The sequence below is a fragment of the Thermobia domestica genome, chromosome 15 (assembly GCF_964235325.1).
Source record: "Thermobia domestica chromosome 15, izTheDome1.hap1.1, whole genome shotgun sequence".
NCBI lineage: Eukaryota > Metazoa > Arthropoda > Insecta > Zygentoma > Lepismatidae > Thermobia > Thermobia domestica.
Window position 1 is genome coordinate 25,121,469 of NC_137468.1, and position 20,325 is coordinate 25,141,793.

Genomic DNA, 20,325 nt, shown 5'->3' on the forward strand with positions numbered 1-20,325 from the left:
CCGTCCATACCATTACACACATGTTTTTCGCGGTTATATCATTGGTTTTCCTTTTGCATTTTACCTTACATTGATATATCATACACCCCGCTTCTCATTTCAATACCTTACGCTATATCCAAGATGGCGGCTTTCAAGATGGCCGCCAAGTCAGTGTTATAGCATATCAAATATCTTGATATCCTGGTGCTGCCCATCCTTTCCGTTTCCAACATAAACTGGTATCTTGCGATGTTTACCTTATATCATATTGTCGCGTGGTGCGTTATGTTGCGGAGCATATCTCCGGTGTTTCTGGATGGGGGCAGCTCCAATTTGGCATTTTTTCTTCTTTTCTATTATGTGTTCTCTGGGCGAAGATTGAGTCGGATCTGACAGTGCCTTGTTCTGTACATTGCTTGTGAATGTCTGAGCTGACCTCCAGAATCAGAATGTGTCTCGGGTTCGATTTTCTACTCAGTCGCGTACATGTATGTTATTTAAATTTATAAATGTTCTCAATCTACGCTGTTTCTGAATATTCATCCAGATCTTACGGCTTTTATTGCCAGATAAGAATGAATCAGAAAAGGTAGGGAATTCCTTTTAATGTAAAATTATATTTGATTGTTTTATTATCTTCATTTTCCATTTAAAAAATAAATGTTTTATTTATTTTTTTTTTTTTTTTAACCCTGAAAGCTGGGTGAATATAGAGGAACTACGGAGCTTGAATTTTGATTGATTGTGAATTCAGCATCCCATTTCAACACCAAAGTTATATTAGTATGAAAAATTTTACAATAGTATGACAGGGATATTAACAACAGGATCAAGGAACATAAGAGAGTTCAGAAATCAGGATTCTGTGATTTTAGTTCTTTCCATGCATAGTATTAAGGAGGTTAAAATCAAGTGAAAACGTACATTACATATTGAAAGAAATATGTTTTATTATATAAGAACGAAGAGACCAAAGTTAATTTTCTATAAAGGAACTTTGACAAGAACGTGAATTCTATTATCAATAGGTCCATTTAAAAATATTAAGTTCATCAAGTTCGAACTTCTTAATTCACATCATGCATAAATTCGTGGAACGTGTGGTAGTGAAGCAATTGATCAGAGGGTTTTAAAATGGTAAAATCTACCATTTTAACAGATAGTCTAAAAAGTATTGAGATTCTTGCGCACGTGATGGTGGCGTTAGGCTCCCAAATCTCAGCGTATATGAGCCGCAGTGGGTCTGACCTAATGTCATTTAACAGCTGACAAATGTCCAAGATACTTCTCGCAATGTTAACCAATCAGAGCAAAAGTGGATTATATTCTAACAAAAGTCGAGCAAGACCGTCATTGAAGCAGTAATGTCATTGTCAATGACATAAACATCCATCACCAAACAGTTAAACCATTTGGAGAATGTTAGCTGAAGAAGAAAAAAAGTGGACGTTTGGGTGCCATGTGAACCGACTCAAAACATTTACTGGATTTAATTTCTGTCTGCGAATATCTATTGAAACATGAAGCGAAGAAAAGCTCCACAATCTACGGCAAAACCCACATTGATGCCCAAGAAAAGAAGGTTATGCTGCGCGTTTGATGGGATTGGAAGGGCTTCGTGAATCTCAAGCTGGTGTTGCTAGACAGAACGATAGACTCGGATATTTGTGCTGCCAACAAATAACGCAAGTGCACGTACTCGTAGGAAGTAGAGTGAAACGGCAGGAACTGGGCAGCGGAAACTGCCAGAACGCATACATGTTTATCGACCCGTCAGAAATTGAGAGAAGTTGTTTGGAAGGTTTCAATACATCCACCTTATAGGCCGGACCTGGCACTGTCAGACTATCATTTGTTTTGCTCTATACAGAACTGTTTGGATGGTATTAAATTAATTTTAAAAGAGCTGAGAAAATCACGTTGTTGACCAGAAACCACAGATGTTCTATAGGGATGAGATTATAATGTTCGTGGAAAAATGGCAAAAGTCATCGAACAAAATGGTATATATGGAGGTTTATAATGTTATTTTCAAATCACAATAAATGTATTTCAACTCTGACTTCCAGAAACTCAATGCTCTTTAGACAACTTGATACTCCGTAAAGTGATTTTTCGACTGTTGATAAACTAGTGTTTCTTGGTATGTGTGAGTAATAGGATTGTTTTTGATATGTTTTTATTTAATGGTTCTTATGGACTCACAAATATTGAGTGTAGTGTATTCATTGATTTTCGCACATGAAGCGTCTTAGGATGAGCAACGAAATTATTTCGTTGGGTTAGAAAGGTTAGTAATATAATTTAACAAAAATACAACAAACCATTTGTAGGTTTTATATTATATAGAACTTAATGCTTAAAGGGGAATCGAAGCAATCACTTTATTATTATTATTATTATTATTATTATTATTATTATTATTATTATTATTATTATTATTATTATTATTGGAGTCTGGCACCCATACAAGAAGTATGCATGTTAATCACTTAGCTGTTAGTGAGCATGCGAAGCTTGAAGTAAGTTCTTAATAGAATTGTACCTTGACGATGTTGAGTATCTGTGCCATCCTGTGGGCTCATATGGAAAAATAATAATCTCGTTCCTTTGATGTGAAGAACGAGTATTTTAGTGCTGATGTTTTACTGTTTTCTTCTTCAAGTCTGTTTAAATGCCCTTTGCTTCGTCAGTATGTTTTTTATACTATATAAAACAATATTACTTAAAATACGTTTCATTTATAAATATTAAAATAAATAGCGTAGAATTTAATTTTCATAAAGTAACAAGAGACCTAAAGAAGAAATCCGTAAATCAAATATCTGCAAAAATCAAAACACAAGATCCAGGATATCACTGTTTTTGTATCGTGCCACTTCTCGAATTCAAAGAAATGTATTTAAGCCGTATTACGTCAGCCCGTAGAACTCGAGTTCTAATACGGATAAAGGATATTTAATCATATAATGGGATGATATTAGGAAGAATTTTATTAACAAAAATTAAATTATCAAATATATTAAATAGGTTTTTTTATTATTATTAAATGGAAATACACTTTTGAAGTTTTATATATAAGGTTGATATAAATCATTACAAATTTCACCATTATGGACAAAAACTGGTTTAGTAAAAAGGAATTTTACTATTCTGATTACAAATATGTTTTGGTAACATTGACTTTTCAAAATGATGTATTGAACTGCATATCATTTTTATCATGGATGTGTGAACGAAGATGAAGCATTTTTTCAACGATTATTCAGTGCTATCCATAAGTTTGGTAATGTTAAACTGTAAATAGAGAGTAAACTTAATATAGACTTAAATATTGCATTTTTAAGTCATTTAAAAATTAACTGAAAATAGGAATATTGTATATAGAGATTCCGTTGTTTAATTACTGGAACACACAGATTCTTATGAATTATTATGTACGATTGATGTACAATGACTTATTTTGTAATTTGTCAAGTTTTTAATACAATCAGAATTCCCATCAACTTGGAAAATCTGGAAAAGTCAAGAAATTCAACTTACACGTGAATTATTATGTACGATTGATGTACAATGACTTATTTTGTAATTTGTCAAGTTTTTAATACAATCAGAATTCCCATCAACTTGGAAAATCTGGAAAAGTCAAGAAATTCAACTTACACGTAAAACGTTCTGGTAAAGGCAAGGAATTTTTTAAGTACAGTTTTTTCCTCTCAGAACTCATTTCTCTTTCTGCCACATCTGGCTATTTGACAGGGTATATTTTTTAAAATAAGTTAGTTTGTTTTGCAAAATTTATCTACATAGACACACTATATACAGGTACATGCATAATGCATGAGGATACCTCTGGTTGGTAGAAATATAGTTGCTTTTTTCGTAAATCTTGACCTGGAAAGCTTGGAAAAGTCTGGGAATTCGTGCTCACCAAATAAGTGGGAACCTTGGTAACTTAAGCTTAAAAACATTCTGAAGAAAGGCATTCGAGAATTTTGCCTTAAATATTATCGATGAGCACTTGAAGAAAGTGATAACCATCACAGGAATGCAATTAGATTAGTATTGCGTTATGTTAAAATCCTTGTTCATTTCAGAGAAAGAAAAAGGAGAGAAAAAAATATTGTCCCATATAAACCAATGGGCTGAAAGACAAAGAGGACGGAAGTATTGAGCAGTGGTTCCCAACCTTTTTTGACTAACGACACACTTTAGTGAAGTCCAGGACATCGCGATACACATATTTGATATTTTTATTACAAATAATAATAATAATAACTAGTATAATAGTGAAACCTATTGGTATTTATGATGATTCTGTATAGCACCGAGCATTATTGCTACACAGGAGGCGTTGACTGTTACAGTTAATAAATTCTGCATGATTTTTAAATATTAAAATTTCGCGACACTTAGGGGTTGCGTGATATACCTGTGTCACAACACATCGGTTGAGAACCACTGATATTGAGCACACTTAATGAGAATTTCATTTAAAAAATGATCCAACATAAGTTACGGTTTTTCCTTTTATATTCTTTACTTCACGTGTAGGACATTTCTGGAAATAATTTACAACTCATATAGGCATTATTACTGCTTATGAACTAGCGTAAACAACTTTTTTTTTCTTTTAAATGTTCACTTGCAAATATTGTGCATCGTATTATTATACTTGCAGATGAAGAGTTTTCTTTTTTCTAATTACAGAAGAATAGGTTTGTTTACTCAGAATATAAATATTTCTGTGTCTGCGTAATTTAACCGCATAATTATAGGAACCTACAATTAATTGTATTAAAACTAAAAGTGCTAGTCAAGCGAGAAGGCAAAGGTTTGGAAAGAAGACAATATTTAAAATAAACAAATAAGTAAAACTTTTTTAAAGGAAGAAGTTACTTTTATGTAGTAGTCCTGGGCTAGTAATTGATGTGTCTAAAATTTCTTAAACATTGAAACATATAAGGTCAAGCCTGTATTTGAGAGAAAATAATTCCTAAAATTATACGTTGTTAATTTAAAATATATTTTCATGTGTTTTCCAGGAGGCAAGAAGAAATAACGGCGGAACGAGAAGAAATCGATAGGCAAAAGAAATTGTTAATGAAGAAGAAGCCTTCCAATAGTGAAACTGGGCGTAAAAGAAGTGCGAGTAGTCAGGGTAATGCCAATCTGCACAACGGAACTGATGTCACTTTCCTTAAACCTGATTCTATTAGGGAGTTTTCCTATCAAGAGTACTATGAAGCAGATGAAATCCTCAAGGTAGTGTTTTTCTCATTTTTTCTTTTTTTCCGACATGTAAATATGAAATGATACGAAATAGGAACTTTCCAAGAATGTACTTAACATTTACTTTAAGGCAGAATAGACGAATTTTTAATTAAATTATTGAAAAACAAGTGAAACGTCACGTTAACTGCGTCTGCAAGAATTTTCCTGCATGGTTTAGATCACTTCTTAAGAGTTGAACTTCAAAACTCCTCAGCTGCTGATAGTCTTAATACCGTGTGTATGTTCACGTATAATTCTTTATCGCACAGACCAGTTAAATATATAGTCGGTCATGCAAGTTCCCTAGGCCGACTTCTGTTAATAGAAAGTTAATGCCCTACCTTTAGTTATCTAACTAAACTAATAGGGTTACGAATAAGTGGAAAAATTAAACTCTTTTGTCAGGGAAATAGATAAACCTTTGTCGGGAAAAACATTTACAAAAATCTGTGAGAACTCAGTTTTCCCATCGCTTTATGCACTTGTGGAAACCTTATTTGTAGAAATCCGCAGAATGTTACTGAAGCCATGACTTGACTTCATTGTTTTGGAAATGCTCGAACTTCGAAACTTACTTCATGATTGGGATGAAGTGAAATCGGTGCAAGGTGAGGGGAGTATCGGAATGAGAAAGGATTTCATATCTGTAGGATCGTGCTGGCTAACATGAGAGTTTTGACTGAGAACGTTGTCTTGAAGGATACGTATGCTGTTGGTCAGCATTGGCCGCCTCTTGGTTTTGATGGAATCGTGTAATTTCTGCAACAGTGAAAAATAGTATGTCCTTGTCATCGTGTTATCCTCGCCAGGAAATCCATGATCATTACCACATGATGCTGAGCACAAAACTGTCGGCATGACCTTGCACGGGGCTTCTTTGGAATTAGTAAGTGCTTTCATTACTTTGACTACGCGTAAGTATTCGGTCATAATTATGCAACCATTCTGAGTTATTGATACTAATCCCCTCCCCCCTTTCCAAAAAAAAAAAAAAAAAGTCGTCGTCGTTGTTCTGTAAAAGTTCTTTGGAACAAATACGTTCTCGCTTTTGGAAAGATGTTACTAGCCTAGAAACCCATCGGACAGACATCTTATGCATGTGCAAATGATAATTATGGAATATTTTTCCCACAGACCCCCACACATATCTTGACCTCTTCTGGTAGTTGGCAAATGTTTATGCGGTGATCGTCCAAGATGGTGACTTCCACTTTCCCAATGATGTCTTCATCAGTGGTGTACTGGAGTTGCCCTGGAATAGGGGCCGTTTTTACGAAAGTCAAATCACACTTGAACTGACAATGCCAGTGCTTCACAACTTCATTTAATAGAGCTGCCTTGCCATAAATTTCTTTTATCTCATCAGATATTTGCTTTGGTGTGTGGCTTCTCAAGTACAGAAACTCGATACCTTCGGGATTCAATTTTATCCGTCCTTACACTTTCTCTCACTTAAGTACCTGTAACAGAAAAGGTGAAAATTTAAAAAAAAAAAAAAAAAAATGTCATAACATAGAGTGTGTGTATCAATACAGATGTAAAATTTCAGTATTCTATGTTATCTACAATTAGGTGAGGGGTAATCTTTAATGAACATTCACGCAGTTGTGAAAAAAAAAAAAAAAAAAATCCACCTTTTCTGTTACAGGTACTTAAGTGAGAGAAAGTGTAAGGACGGATAAAATTGAATCCCAAAGGTATCGATTCAATTACTTGAGAAACCGCACACCAAAGGAAATATCTGATGAGATGAAAGAAATTTATGGCGAGGCACTCCTATTATATGAAGTTGTGAAGCACTGGCATGAGAAAAAATGTGAACAATTAGAACTTTTTAATTAATCACGATTTTAATCTATATTATACTGCGAGCCGAGGGCTTGGGAAGAATAACTAGTGTGTTTATAAGGTGTTTCGGTTGTCATGTGAGTGACTTAAACTGATGAAAAAGTCCACAGACTAAATGGTCGTAAGCGATCAAGAATTATACAATAGGAAAATAGCTATCAAATGATGTTAGGCCTACTTCTGATTCACATTATCTGAGACACTAAAGCCATCTCGTGCCTAAAAGGCTTATTTTTTATTAGACGATCTGATATGTAAAATGGATAAATATTGAAACAAGTTCTGGATCTTACACATAAAATATATTATAATGTAATAGAGTATACGTGGAAGTTGGATTACATGCTTTATTTAACAAATTCGGGACGGATTGTGGCTCAGCCCGTCGTGCTTAACGTAAAAGTTTTCCAAGTGTAAGACCACGTATTGTATGTATGACATCTCTTTTAAGAGACGAAGCTTTGTAGTGTTGAGAAGTAGCTTAAAAAAAAAAAAAAAAACTTAATTGAAATTTGTCTACAAAATTTTGAATAACACCAGAAAATCCGTCTACTATGAAATACCTGCCCATCCGGAAAGAATATAGAAATGTGAAACGATAATTCTAGAATAGTTCATAAGGTTGTCGGGTTATTAGATTGAATATGATTTGTGGACTGTTTGTATAGTTTAATAATGAGTTCAGTAAATTCGAACTATTCGTATGAAGTACTATTAAATTTCTGAATACTATTTTGAGAGCCATCTAGTGAATTAGGTTTGGTCTAATTAGGTAACTAGTTGTTCAGCTATTACTAATTTTTTTCCATCGACGTTGTAAGAATATAAGATTTTGCATTGTATTTATGAAGCATATTACGTAATTGAGTTTTAGCATTGCAGTATTATTAAACAGATTTTTTTTCATACGTGTTTGCAACAAATGTAAGGGTATGGCAGAAATTCCACTTAGGGAAAGAGCAATGAAGCTATCTATTTAGGTAAATCGAAGACAGACTCTAATATCTCTGGGCGTTGATAATGTTTGAGAGTGCCACGAGTGTATATGATGTATAGGGCTATTCAAAAAGCGCGCCGGTTTTAAATCGTCTGGCAAATTTTTGTTTCTCGGTTGCCGACATTGTTTTGTGTTGTTGCTCTACCCACCAACCTTCCGATTGTCGCCTTAGTCTGAATTTCTCGCATTTCTTCAGTCTTTGTCTAGCCATGGAGCAATTCACTATAGCGCAACGTGTGTTAATTGTGAGAACTTTTTATCAGAACACAGAGAGTTATGCAGCAACTGTAAGGCGACTTCTGGCGGTTCTAGGGTGAAATGAGGCACCAAATGAATCAACATTTCGGAGACTTATGAAAAAGTTCATTGAAATATATTCAACAGTTAACATTTAAAAGTCTTGGGCGTCGTCGTAGTGGTCGTTCTGAGCCAAACAGGCAGTCGTAGCGAATTTCACAAACAGAGTTATTGCATGCCAGCGCGTCAAAGGAGGTCATATGCCCGACGTCATTCACCATACCTGAAATCGGAATGTGTGATGAACATGTTTTATGAATTTTGTTAGTGTGTTTTGAAAAAAACTAAAATTCATAATTTGATGTAGCAAAACCGGCACCCTTTTTTGAAAAACCCTATATACAATAACTTACCAATTTATAACTGCGTTATATAAAACTGTTTCAGTTCGTTTGAAAACTGTGAATTTGTTTTCATTTCAGCTGCGGCAGAGTGCTCTGAAAAAGGAAGATGCGGACCTGCAACTTGAAATGGAGAAACTAGAAAGGGAAAGAAATTTACATATTAGGGAATTAAAACGAATACATAATGAGGATCAATCAAGGTAAGTTTTTAATAACTATAAAAACGCATAAAATGTTCGTATTGAGTGAAGTTTAGATCCAGCGATTTTACAAAATATAGAAGGGAAACTTCGGCAAGGAGTCTGTCAGAGCCGGTGTTAAAGATACTATCTCGTCGTCTGGAGATCAGGGCAAAATGGGAAACGAAAAAAAAAAAAAAAAAAAATGGTCGACTGTTAGATTCGAACCAGGAGTCTCCCGAGTATTAAGCAAAAACACTAATCGTTCATCTACTTTCACGTAGTAATATACATGTTAACTAGGATGAAAAATATTTAGATTAATACCTTAAGTTTTAAAACGTTACGTCAACTTTAAACCAGCTCTCTTTGTTCAGTAACAATATTCAAATTAAGAAATCGTTTTACAGTGACCAAAATAGTATGTGAACATAAAATACTTATGACATGAATAGGGGCCGCGATGGCTCAGTGGTAGAGCGTTCACCGGTAGAGGGACTGGTGCATGAGGTCCTTGGTTCGATCCCAGCTTACGCCAAGTGAGCTTTATGGTGCGTTGTGTGGTGCACCGTGTACCTGGACTTTCTCTCGAGTTCTCCCGTTTCCTCTAATTTTCTTCGTTCCACCATTTCAGTCATTTCTCATCATCACCGTCTTCTTTAGCCTACCGGCATAGTGACGTAAAACTTAAAGCTTTCTTTTTTCATTTTCATGACTAAATAGAGATCATGAGCTTAAATTGTTTTTTAAACCACATAAGATTTTTAGGTAATATCTTCTAGAATTTAATAACTTGAAAAATAATTAAATGTAGTACTGTGGTTGACGAACTCAGCGCAAGTATTATTAATATATTTCGAGAAAACTTAGTTTTATGTGCACTCATTACAATCTGTGTATGATTACTAGAGAGCGGAAGTTCATGACCTAAAAAAATAGATGATATGACCTAAATAACTTTAAATAAACGCAGAAAAATGACTTAAAAGTTGTGAAAATGGCTATTAAATTCGTAACTGTAATTTTAAAAATACAACAAACATACCAAATGATGGGCATCGTGTCCGTGATACCAGAAAAAATAGATAGCATCAGTTGAAAGTTTGTTTTTAAATGAACTAAATAAAATATTAATTTAAACAACTTAATAAGTTAGACAAAGACATCAAATTATTCAGCGTAAAATGCACTTATTTCCCGCATCTCGGCCTACTATGTAGCGTGGTATGTTTCCATGTAATGTGCGTTACAGCGAAGATATAGAAATAATGCCTTATTGTTTAGAATTAAATTGTATATGAAAAATCTGAAAGTGAAAGTCAGGGACACATTCGGGGGAAGGTAAACTTCCTAGACACGTTGCCTCTTCCCATCAAGACACAGACCGTCAAAAAAAAGTAACAAATTTAAATGTCTCACACAAATTAATTTTGGAAATATTTAGTAAAGAAAAAAATCCAAGTTTTCCCACTTGCCTACATATGGTTGCAGTACACCATAAGTTTGGCAATATAGGAACAAAGATTAATGTCTGTAGTTCAGATCATCTTCCTTTTGCTTGTAAATTGTCATGTTATGAGAAATGTGTTATTTCGGTAAGAGTCTTGAGGATATTCTCAAATCAAAAGAATAATAAAAAGTAATTAAAAAAATACCAAAAAGACGAAAAATCACCGAAACTTTGGAAAAATGACAAAAAAAAAAATACCTAAAATCAGAAAAAATACCGAAAAGCCGTTTTTTATTTTAGAATGAAGTGTAATATTATTTGTATTTGATGGATATTGTGTCCGCGATATCAGAAAAAAGAGGACGTTTTATCACCTCCCCCACCCCAAATGATTACAAACTATAATAGCAAAATCTTACATACAAAATAATATAGCATGTTTTCTTTGTACATATAACTCGTTCGGTGGAAATCTACAGAATTCGGTTTAGCATGTCTGATAGGAGTATCAAAAAATATTTACATAGTAGTTGATAAAAGTCTAATAATTACAAATTTCTGTAATAATCGTCATATTAATTTATGTAGTGTAGTTTTAACAAAACCTGACCATCCATCTACTATTAATTACTTCGGTAAGGGCTCCGAGCACTCATGTTAGATTCGCGTGGGTCCAGATTGATTGTTGGTGGGAGCTCAGTGTTCATTTTCAATCTAAAGATGTAATTGTAGAATATATAACTTCGTTTGTTTGTTTGTTTTGTTTGTTTCTGTTGTATGTGAATTGAATCGGAACTTCTGTAATAGTTGAAAAGAGAAATTCCATTACAGTAATGTTCAAGTTCTGAGATCTTTCTTTGTTTTGAAAACTTGATCCATAGCCATAGGTAGAAAATTTCGATACGGAGACCAGTAATCAGTCTGTCTGGGTATAAGAGGGAAACTTCTGAAAGTTTTATTAATTAAATACTGCTTTACATGTTTTAATTACATGGTTCTTTGAAATGTAGTTTGACTTCAGCAAGAAGCTTTAATATACACAGATGGTTGATTAGTTCGTGTGTCAGTTTCATTTGCTCACTGTGCAAAAGTGGTATGAGGTAAAGTCTTGCAGTTTGGTGTAACTTTAGACCAAGGACATAAGTTTCGTTTCGCCATAGAAGCATGTCACTTGTACTAAAGATTGAAGAGATATAGGGTCAAAGGTCAAATTTTGATTTTTTCCTTATGGGATTGAATGGTAAATTCTGAAAGAGCTTGAAAAAACGTAAATCGAAGTGATAACAAAGAAAAAGTTGTATGGTATGATTCTATGTCGCAAGATAACCAAATATGCTTCAATCAAGTGTCATGGTCAGAGGTCACGGTCAGATCAAGGTCACCTTGAGAACTCATTTGACATGATGAGGTACGGACATTGCGTTGTTTTCAATGTATTCAAATGATTTCTCAAGATGACCTGTGACCTCGATCTGACCGTGATATCTGACCTTGAAACTTGATTGACGCATATTTGGTCGCCTTGCTTGACATAGAATCATACCATACAGCTTTTTCTTTATCATCATTTCGATTTACGTTTTTTCAGGTTCTTTCAGAATTTGCCATTGCACTCCCATAAGGAAAAAATCGAAATTTGACCTTTGACCCTATATCTCTTCAATCTTTAGTACAAGTGACATGCTTCTATGGCGAAACAAAACTTGCCCTTGGTCTAAAGTTACACCAAACTGCAAGACTTTACCTCATACCACTTTTACAGTGAACAAATGAAATTGACACACGAATTAATCAACCCTCTGTGTATATATATATCCGGATATGTTCAGGGGAGGGGCTAAACCATAGTTTGCCGTTTTATCCAGTGTAAAACAGGATTAAAGCCCATTTTATCCAGTGTATACCTGAGCATCAAGGGGGTCTATAGCCCCCCTTGGATCCGCCACTATATATATATATATATATATATATATATATATATATATATATATATATATACTTTATTTTTCGTTATTACTGAAATCAATATCATTATCTTGTGATTCAATCTTATATTATGGTAGATATATTCCTTTAGTTGTGATCGTACGTAATGTACTCAGAAACAGTAAAGTCAGTGTCGTATCAGAATTTGAGTAAAAAATTTATGTTCCACTGCGCCGGTAACCCATGCAGTTTTAGTTGGAAGACATTGATGCCAAACTCAAATTTGTAATAAACGTATAAGATAAATACATTTTTTCTTTTGTTAGTATTAATGTATGTAGGATCGTATTTATTAAATTTGTTTTATTTGGAAGATAGCAGATAATGTAATATTTCATTCATCACTCCCTTACATTCATTACGATAATTTAGTTTGATCCAAACTTCCTTTTTTTTAAGTATGAAAGCCAAAATATGCGCGTGTTTAAAACAAGCTCAATCCAGCGAAGGAACCATTTATGTAATACGTTGAATCACTTGAAAAAAATATATATAAGAAAAATTCTTTGATACAACACCATAGGAAGCGCCTCAAAACTTAAGAGCCAGTGTTAATGTTGTGTTTTGTGTGTCAAAAATTTAGAATGAAACATAGGATCATAACTCTTTTTTTTTTTCTTTCTTTACAGGTTTAATAATCATCCTGTATTAAATGATAGGTATCTCCTTCTCATGTTGTTAGGCAAAGGTGGCTTTAGCGAAGTACATAAGGTAAGACTTTATTTTACGTGGAATTCCTGTCTCGTATGTTTACTATTAATATTGGTATTACTTAATAACATTGATCAGAAATTGAATGGTACCTGTAATTTTAGTAAATATATAATGAGGGCTATCTAAATAGTTTACATGGAAAACTGCTCAGCATAGACAAGTTGCCAGTTTACTGAAAAAAAAAGATGGTAAGTGTATTTTGAAACATATGTAACTTCACGAAGATACTAGGATAGATTCTGTATTTATTGTAACCTTTCTGCCGAGCTAATTCTGTTACTAGTACTTTTCCCAAGTTAACGTGATTTTCATAATTGAATATATTAAACATTTTCAGTTTTATTGAATTTGTTTCAATGATGACAATCATTATCCATATTTTCCTGTGATGGTTGTGTTTCAAGACGGGACTGAATGTACGCAGTTGTTAATAGCTTTAGCTCCGCGTCATAGTGTTGATTCTACCAAGATCCATTTTATTTTCAGGCGTTTGATCTGAAAGAGCAACGATACGTTGCATGTAAAGTCCATCAGCTCAACAAAGACTGGAAAGAAGATAAGAAGGCGAATTACATCAAGTAGGTGTTTTCATGTACAGTACATAGAATAGAACTGTTTTTAAGTTTGAGAAGATGTTTCATTTAAACTAAAATTTTATAAATATACTCTTTTTGGTATGTATGCGTAGTTTTTCAGTACAAGCACACTGCATTTGGTATTCATTAATATCAACTTCTGTTTAACTGGGTGTATGTATATGTTTCAAATACTAGTACCTGTCCGTAATATTACATTAAATGTTGTATACCCTATACACTGTATTGTAATGTGGCATACTGTGTCATGCAAAACAACTCTTAAATAGGAGACACAAGATTTTATCAGAAGTATCTAACATCTGTTTAATTATTCAATAATTTCAAGTGTGTGTCTTGTAATGACAAGCAATCGTTAACATATACAAAATAAAAGAGAGAAGGGTCATTATTACCAATTAAAAACAAAATAAATTTTATCTAATTGCATCTAATTTGAAACTTGTGAAAATTTCCTGTGACGAATATGAGTAATTAAAGGATCTAAATATTGATTTGATCTTCTGTACCTTTCTGGCTGTAGCAAACCTTCAGAATGTATTTGAAACCAGGAATTGCCTCTGCTCATTCGTTGCTTCAATCTGAAGTCCGGCCTCCCTTTTGGTTCCTTTTGTTGGCTCTAACCATACTCGCACTGCGCCTCGGTTAATCAAACGAAAGTCTATTTCACCTCCAAATATAACTTTTCTATTTCGTGTGACTTCATATCAGATTCAGCCTTTTCGTATTTTCATAGATCATGCGAATACATGACATAATGATTTACAGTATCGAGAAACCACATGCTTGGCATTCGTGTGAGGAGGTAGAAGGGAAAATATCCCACAGAACATGGATTCCCCGTCTGTGATTTGATGTTTCTCTAGTTCATATTTTGAAAAGTTTCAAATACAAGTGCTCCCAGAATCCTACTCTTAGTATTGGTTGTTGTGAATCAACTGCCTCGCAACTTAAAGTGAGATACAAAATAAAAATGTAATTAATGAATTACCCTAATATATTAACAATAGCTGAGTGCTCGAGAAAGCTGATTACGTCAGTATACCAATAGAGAAACATCCATAATAACGTCCATCTCTCCAGTAAAAATGTTCAAGTCAATTATCTTCCACGACATGTGCAGGCAGTCCCCAACACCACCAAAGCTCTAATCTAGGGTTCACATGAAACTATATTTCATATAATTGACCCAATTGTAATCAGAGATTGAACTCTTTAACTTAGTTAATAGAAGTGTTTTTACGTTTCCGTTGCTCCCAAAGTTATATATAGTAAAAATTTCATTACAAACAAATTTAAGATTCTGTAAATTATCAGTTTGGATACTAGAATTCATTTCTACAATGGTGGTACCTTGGTATGTCCGTGTAAAACGAAGTACTTAATAGTCTAGTATGCTTTTATTTACCCCGTCCTTCCTGCCAAAATTCCATGTTAAAACCGACAGAGTATCCTTAAGCTATTATCCTTAAAAAGAAATTGGCTTATATTTGTTTCTTTTTTTATTTTCAGACATGCCTTGAGGGAATACAACATTCATAAGTCACTAGATCATCCCAGAGTCGTAAAGCTTTACGATGTGTTTGAGATAGACGCGAATTCGTTTTGTACAGTGTTAGAATACTGTGATGGCCATGACTTGGATTTTTATCTCAAGCAGGTTAGTGTATTTTTATGTCAGCGTTTTTGAGTTTGTTAACATTTGAAAATCAGAATCCGCAAGATGATTTTTCAGTGAGATGATGATGTATGGTGGTTGTGTACTGAACAATATTACACACACTTTCAAATTTGTATTTAATTTCGAATTTTACAGTCAATCCTCGATTATCTGCTTTTTAATTTTATGATTGATGTAATTTTATTTTTATTTACTTATTTATTTATTTATTTTTTGCGACGATAAATTACAGTATTAATAGGAGTGCTACAACAGTAAAATAAGTGACGAAACATTATTATGAACTTCAGTCATAAATAATTTAAAAAAAAAAAATATGATTCAGCATGAAAAAACAAAAGAGTAGGCGGATTTGTTTTAAAAAAAATGTAAACACGTCTTTAATCTCTTAATAAATACCTAGCCCTTGTAACAAACCATAATAAAATTCCAGTTTCATATGCTACTGACAGTACGAAAAAAAAAAAAAAAAATGATTTCTCGCAGTTCAAAACTGAAGAGAGTACACTCATGTCCAAAATGATTGTCGCATATCTATAACTGTCTTCTTGTAAGAATATAATTTGATAATGATTTTGGAGGGTACTTTTAATACTGATACTATGTGTATAATCGGGAAATGTATATTTATGGCAAATTTCATAGGAAAAGAATTATAAATACGAAAATTATAATGAGTAAAACAAAATGTTGCTAAATGGACAAGAAAGTTTTATTTTCATTTTATTCTTATTTACTGCTCTTTTGACATTAAATTTGTCACATACATGTCTTTGCCGATTATACACATACTAACATTATAAGAAATACCGGGCGAATCTTTATCAAATTATATTCCTACAACAACATATTTATAGACATGCGACAATAATTTTGGACATGAGTGTACATGTGAGCTAATATAGTATGGTAGTTGTAACGAGGACTCGAGAGATATTCAGATTGTGTAATTTTCATTTGAAGTTCGTGTGGAGGCACAGCATTTTGATTTAAAGCAACTGGGAAAGTGATCTTTGATAGGCGAAGATGGGAGCTAATGAAGTACGATCCTTCGGGAACACTGGTAATAAATTATTGGTATATTCAATTAACACAGAATAAAATTCACTTTTGGGTTCCATTTCTACTGAGATTTTTTAAAGGAATGTATAAATATTTAAAGTTTCATGTTGCATTGTCTACATAAAACAGCAATATTTTGCTAAATTGTGCATGCATGAAAACTGTTGTGTTGACTTTATTATATAGTGAGTACGGTTGAAATGAATAGTTGGTTCTTTTTAACTTTGCAGCATAAGACTATACCGGAAAGGGAAGCACGATCTATTGTTATGCAGGTTGTATCAGCATTGAAGTACCTCAACGAGATCAAACCACCCGTTATACATTATGATCTTAAACCAGGTAAGCTACAGTCCTTTGCAAAGATAGATAGTTACTTAGTGAAGTTCTTAGTTGTTCCAAAGTTATTGTGCCCAATGATACAGGAAACGTTTCATTAGGTGTCAAATTCAGATGAGTAATTTTCAAAGATTAACGAGCAAAATGAAGCAAGTTCAAATACTTCTTTCTAATACAGGGTCGAGGGGGGCGGGGGGGGAGTAAGGATGCAATTTTAAATCTTTTCGTGTTTTACTTACATCCGGAGAAATTAGAATTTTATCAAAGTAGCATCTTTATCAACGATTTCTATTCGCGAAATTGGGATTGTCCTTCTCTATCAGCGATACACATGTATGGATTTGTTTTTAATTAGAACCAAAGACTCCGCTCTAAATCTGGATAAAGGAAGTTTGAATTGTAAATTTGATGACATAGTCTTTGAGTTTCAAGAAATCACAAATTTAGTAGATAATACTTTATTTTATGACACTCTCATACACACAGTTTTCTCATTTTTAACGGTCTCCTTAAGTTCTACTTAATATTTACACGATTATAAAAATTAGCCGCATCAAAACTAATTCTCATCCAGAGCGCTGACCAGTTTTCTGTTGTTTGTTCTAAAAAAAAAAAAAAAAAAAAAAAAAAAAAAAAAAAAAAAAAAATTAAAAAAAAAGTTTAACGTTACCAAAATAATTTTTTGTATCATATTTTTCACGGACAGAAAGAATATGTATGTATTTTCGAGACATAGTGGAATACCCATTTACCTTGCAACATGTTTACTAAGAAGTTAAAGTGAAGTGAAGATTCCATTTACTTTCTTCTCCCTAAGGATTCCACAAGGAAGCGGAAACACATACACATATTCCCAGTGTAGCAGTGAATAGAAATTAATATAGATGCTAGCTAGCATCGAAACAGTTTGATAGAATTTTACTTTACCCGGATACAAAGTAAAATCTTTAAGTATTCAATACGTATCCTGTAACTGTCATGAGTAATCATTCGATTATGTGTTTTAATTTATGTTCCTGTGTTGTACAGCGGACAATTAATATCTATTTTACGCTGTACTGATTACATTTGATAATGTCTGAAAAGTAATTATTTTTTGTGCAACGTGAATTTGAATCAAGTTCTGTTAAAAGTCAACAATCCACTGAATAAAATTTCCGGAAAATTACAAGAAAACGGCTTGTTAACAAAAATTATAATATTTTGGTTGTTAGTATAGCCATACGAAATACCTATCTATACCCTGGCAGGCGAACGATTATTTCTGACAGCTCAGCTCGCGAGGACTATTGAGGAGTGTGGTGTTGCCATCTGCTTCTCGCGCAAGGGGAGAATCGTCTGCTTCCTTGTTGAGGGTGGGAGGGAGTGAGTGAAAGTTTGGCAATGTGCGGTGGTTACCATGAAGACGCGACAGATTCTGAGCCTAAGGTTGGTTGACCTGGTGTCTTCTGCTCGCCCGCCGTGGCCAAGTGCAAAGCTGTCAGATATCATCGTTCACCGGCCAGGGTATAATACAGCCAATCTTACAAACCGTAGGAAAGTGGTTTTGAAAATATAAAAAAGAAGTACCATAGAATTTGACTGATGTCCTTTTAATAAAACTCGATTCATTTGGGAGCCTGTATTTCTCAGTAGTATAATCCGTAAATTTAGGCTAAAATTTAATAAATTACGCAATTCATCCAATAAGTTTCCTCTGCTATTGTAGTTTTGGGCATGAAACGAATAGTGAGTTGAATTTTGTAGATGTTACTACTTTAATTTCGATGTCAGAATTTTCCCATAGATTTATAGGAAGAAAACATATATGAGATTTTTAGAAGATTAATGAAGCTCTCATCATTGACTCGAAACAGACCATATATTTTCGTTGAAAAAGAAAGAGAAAGAAAAAGCTGCTTAATTGACACTTTACTGTATTTGGTTTTGGTTAAGACTCAATATAATAAAGAACACTAGGAATAATAAGAACTGATTAAGAGTTTCATTTCACTCACATTTTCAATAGCTTTAAACCGATCCTACACAAATTCGATATTTCTCAGAAAAGTTACTAATATTTTTGAATGCAAGGAACAGAAGACACACTGACCAACACCTTGACCTGATGAAGAATCTGACAAGTTTGCTTTGCTCCACTTTTAGATGTCAAGTTTATGGTGCTGACACAGCAGATGTCAAGTTTGTAATGCTGACACAATTTTGACACTGTATGTAGATTGTCTCAGCCATCTGTTGTTATCCATATAATTTTCTTTCTTTCCCTGTAGTTGTTAACAACATTATTGTTATTCATTTATTAAATATTTGGTTTTTTTGACGTAAGAACTAGAAAATAATTCATTAAAAGGGGCACCATGCATTAAAAAGATTCCCCAAAGTATTTTCAGATCTTAACATTGGTTCTAGACAGGTTCATAATTTATGGGACAACCTTCGCACACATGTAAAATCTTCATACGCAATTTCAAAGATCAATTAGATTAGCTTTAAAAATCATAAATCAATTAATAATGGAAGAACGTGAAATTGCAGTTTGATTTATATTCAAATGCATAGTTTGTATCTTACTTGGAAAAATAGTTCACTAGAACTTAATAATTGTTTTGAAAATTATGAAAGGAAACAGGTAGGTGAAATGCAAGCGTGATTAAACCAAAATATATATTCGTTGACACATGTAATTTCGTAATATATTCGCATACAATACATTAAATAACTTGAATTGAGAAAAGTATTCTGGTATAACTGAAGCAAGCGATTTTTATATCTAAGCTAATACAAATGTATTAACTTTCATATTGCGATTAATATACTTGTGTATTATATTTGCAGTATTTCAGTGAATAATGAAATTTTCCGTTTGTTCTTAAGGTAACATTCTGCTGACGGAGGGTAATGTATGTGGGGAGATCAAGATTACGGATTTCGGTCTGAGTAAAGTAATGGATGAGGAAAACTATAATCCTGACCATGGGATGGACCTCACGTCTCAGGGAGCGGGTACCTATTGGTGAGTAAACTACCAAGAACTTGGTTGTAGTACAAGTTCATAATCCAATTTTCGTCTTTATGATAAGCATGTTCAATTACTGAAATTATATGATAACGTGGTTCGAATATTCTGACAGTTGGCCGTACCAGCAAATTTCTGTTTTAACTGTATTTCAGGATAATATAAATGTATTGTTAACTCGTATTAAATACGAAAGTTCCATCCAAAGTTTATTGTTAAAAGCTTTGTTCAGTGAAAGACAAATTACGTTTACATCTTAAGGTCAATTGAATAATGTCTATAGTCCAGTTATTTTATCGCTTAAAATTGCGTGTTTGAATGTCACAGGTTCTTAAAACTTTTGAAAAATACCGTATAATTCATAACTTACGTGGGTTGTTCAATATATAAGTTTTCCTAAGCTGGAAAAAAAAAATAGATACATTTGTAAACTATACTTACATGTGCAGTGTTCTTCCTCACCTCTCCACATAATTCCCATTGAGATTTCAGGCATTTGCCCCACCGTTACACCAATTTGTCCAAACCCTTTGAAAAAAGAAATCAGGACTCTGGCTGTT

General features: G+C 33.4%; 1 protein-coding gene across 14 annotated transcripts in view; it reads left to right on the forward strand.

The window, feature by feature from the left end:
- The window catches only part of Tlk (Tousled-like kinase), a 221,741-nt gene that overhangs the window by 185,758 nt on the left and 15,658 nt on the right, over nucleotides 1-20,325 (forward strand). For all 14 annotated transcript variants that reach the window (XM_081741436.1, XM_081741437.1, XM_081741441.1 and 11 more), the window contains 7 exons: nucleotides 5,028-5,247; nucleotides 8,821-8,942; nucleotides 12,987-13,068; nucleotides 13,558-13,649; nucleotides 15,180-15,327; nucleotides 16,641-16,752; nucleotides 19,624-19,762. In XM_081741436.1, the coding sequence (XP_081597562.1) occupies nucleotides 5,028-5,247; nucleotides 8,821-8,942; nucleotides 12,987-13,068; nucleotides 13,558-13,649; nucleotides 15,180-15,327; nucleotides 16,641-16,752; nucleotides 19,624-19,762 (915 nt within the window). The remainder of the gene's footprint in view (nucleotides 1-5,027; nucleotides 5,248-8,820; nucleotides 8,943-12,986; nucleotides 13,069-13,557; nucleotides 13,650-15,179; nucleotides 15,328-16,640; nucleotides 16,753-19,623; nucleotides 19,763-20,325) is intronic.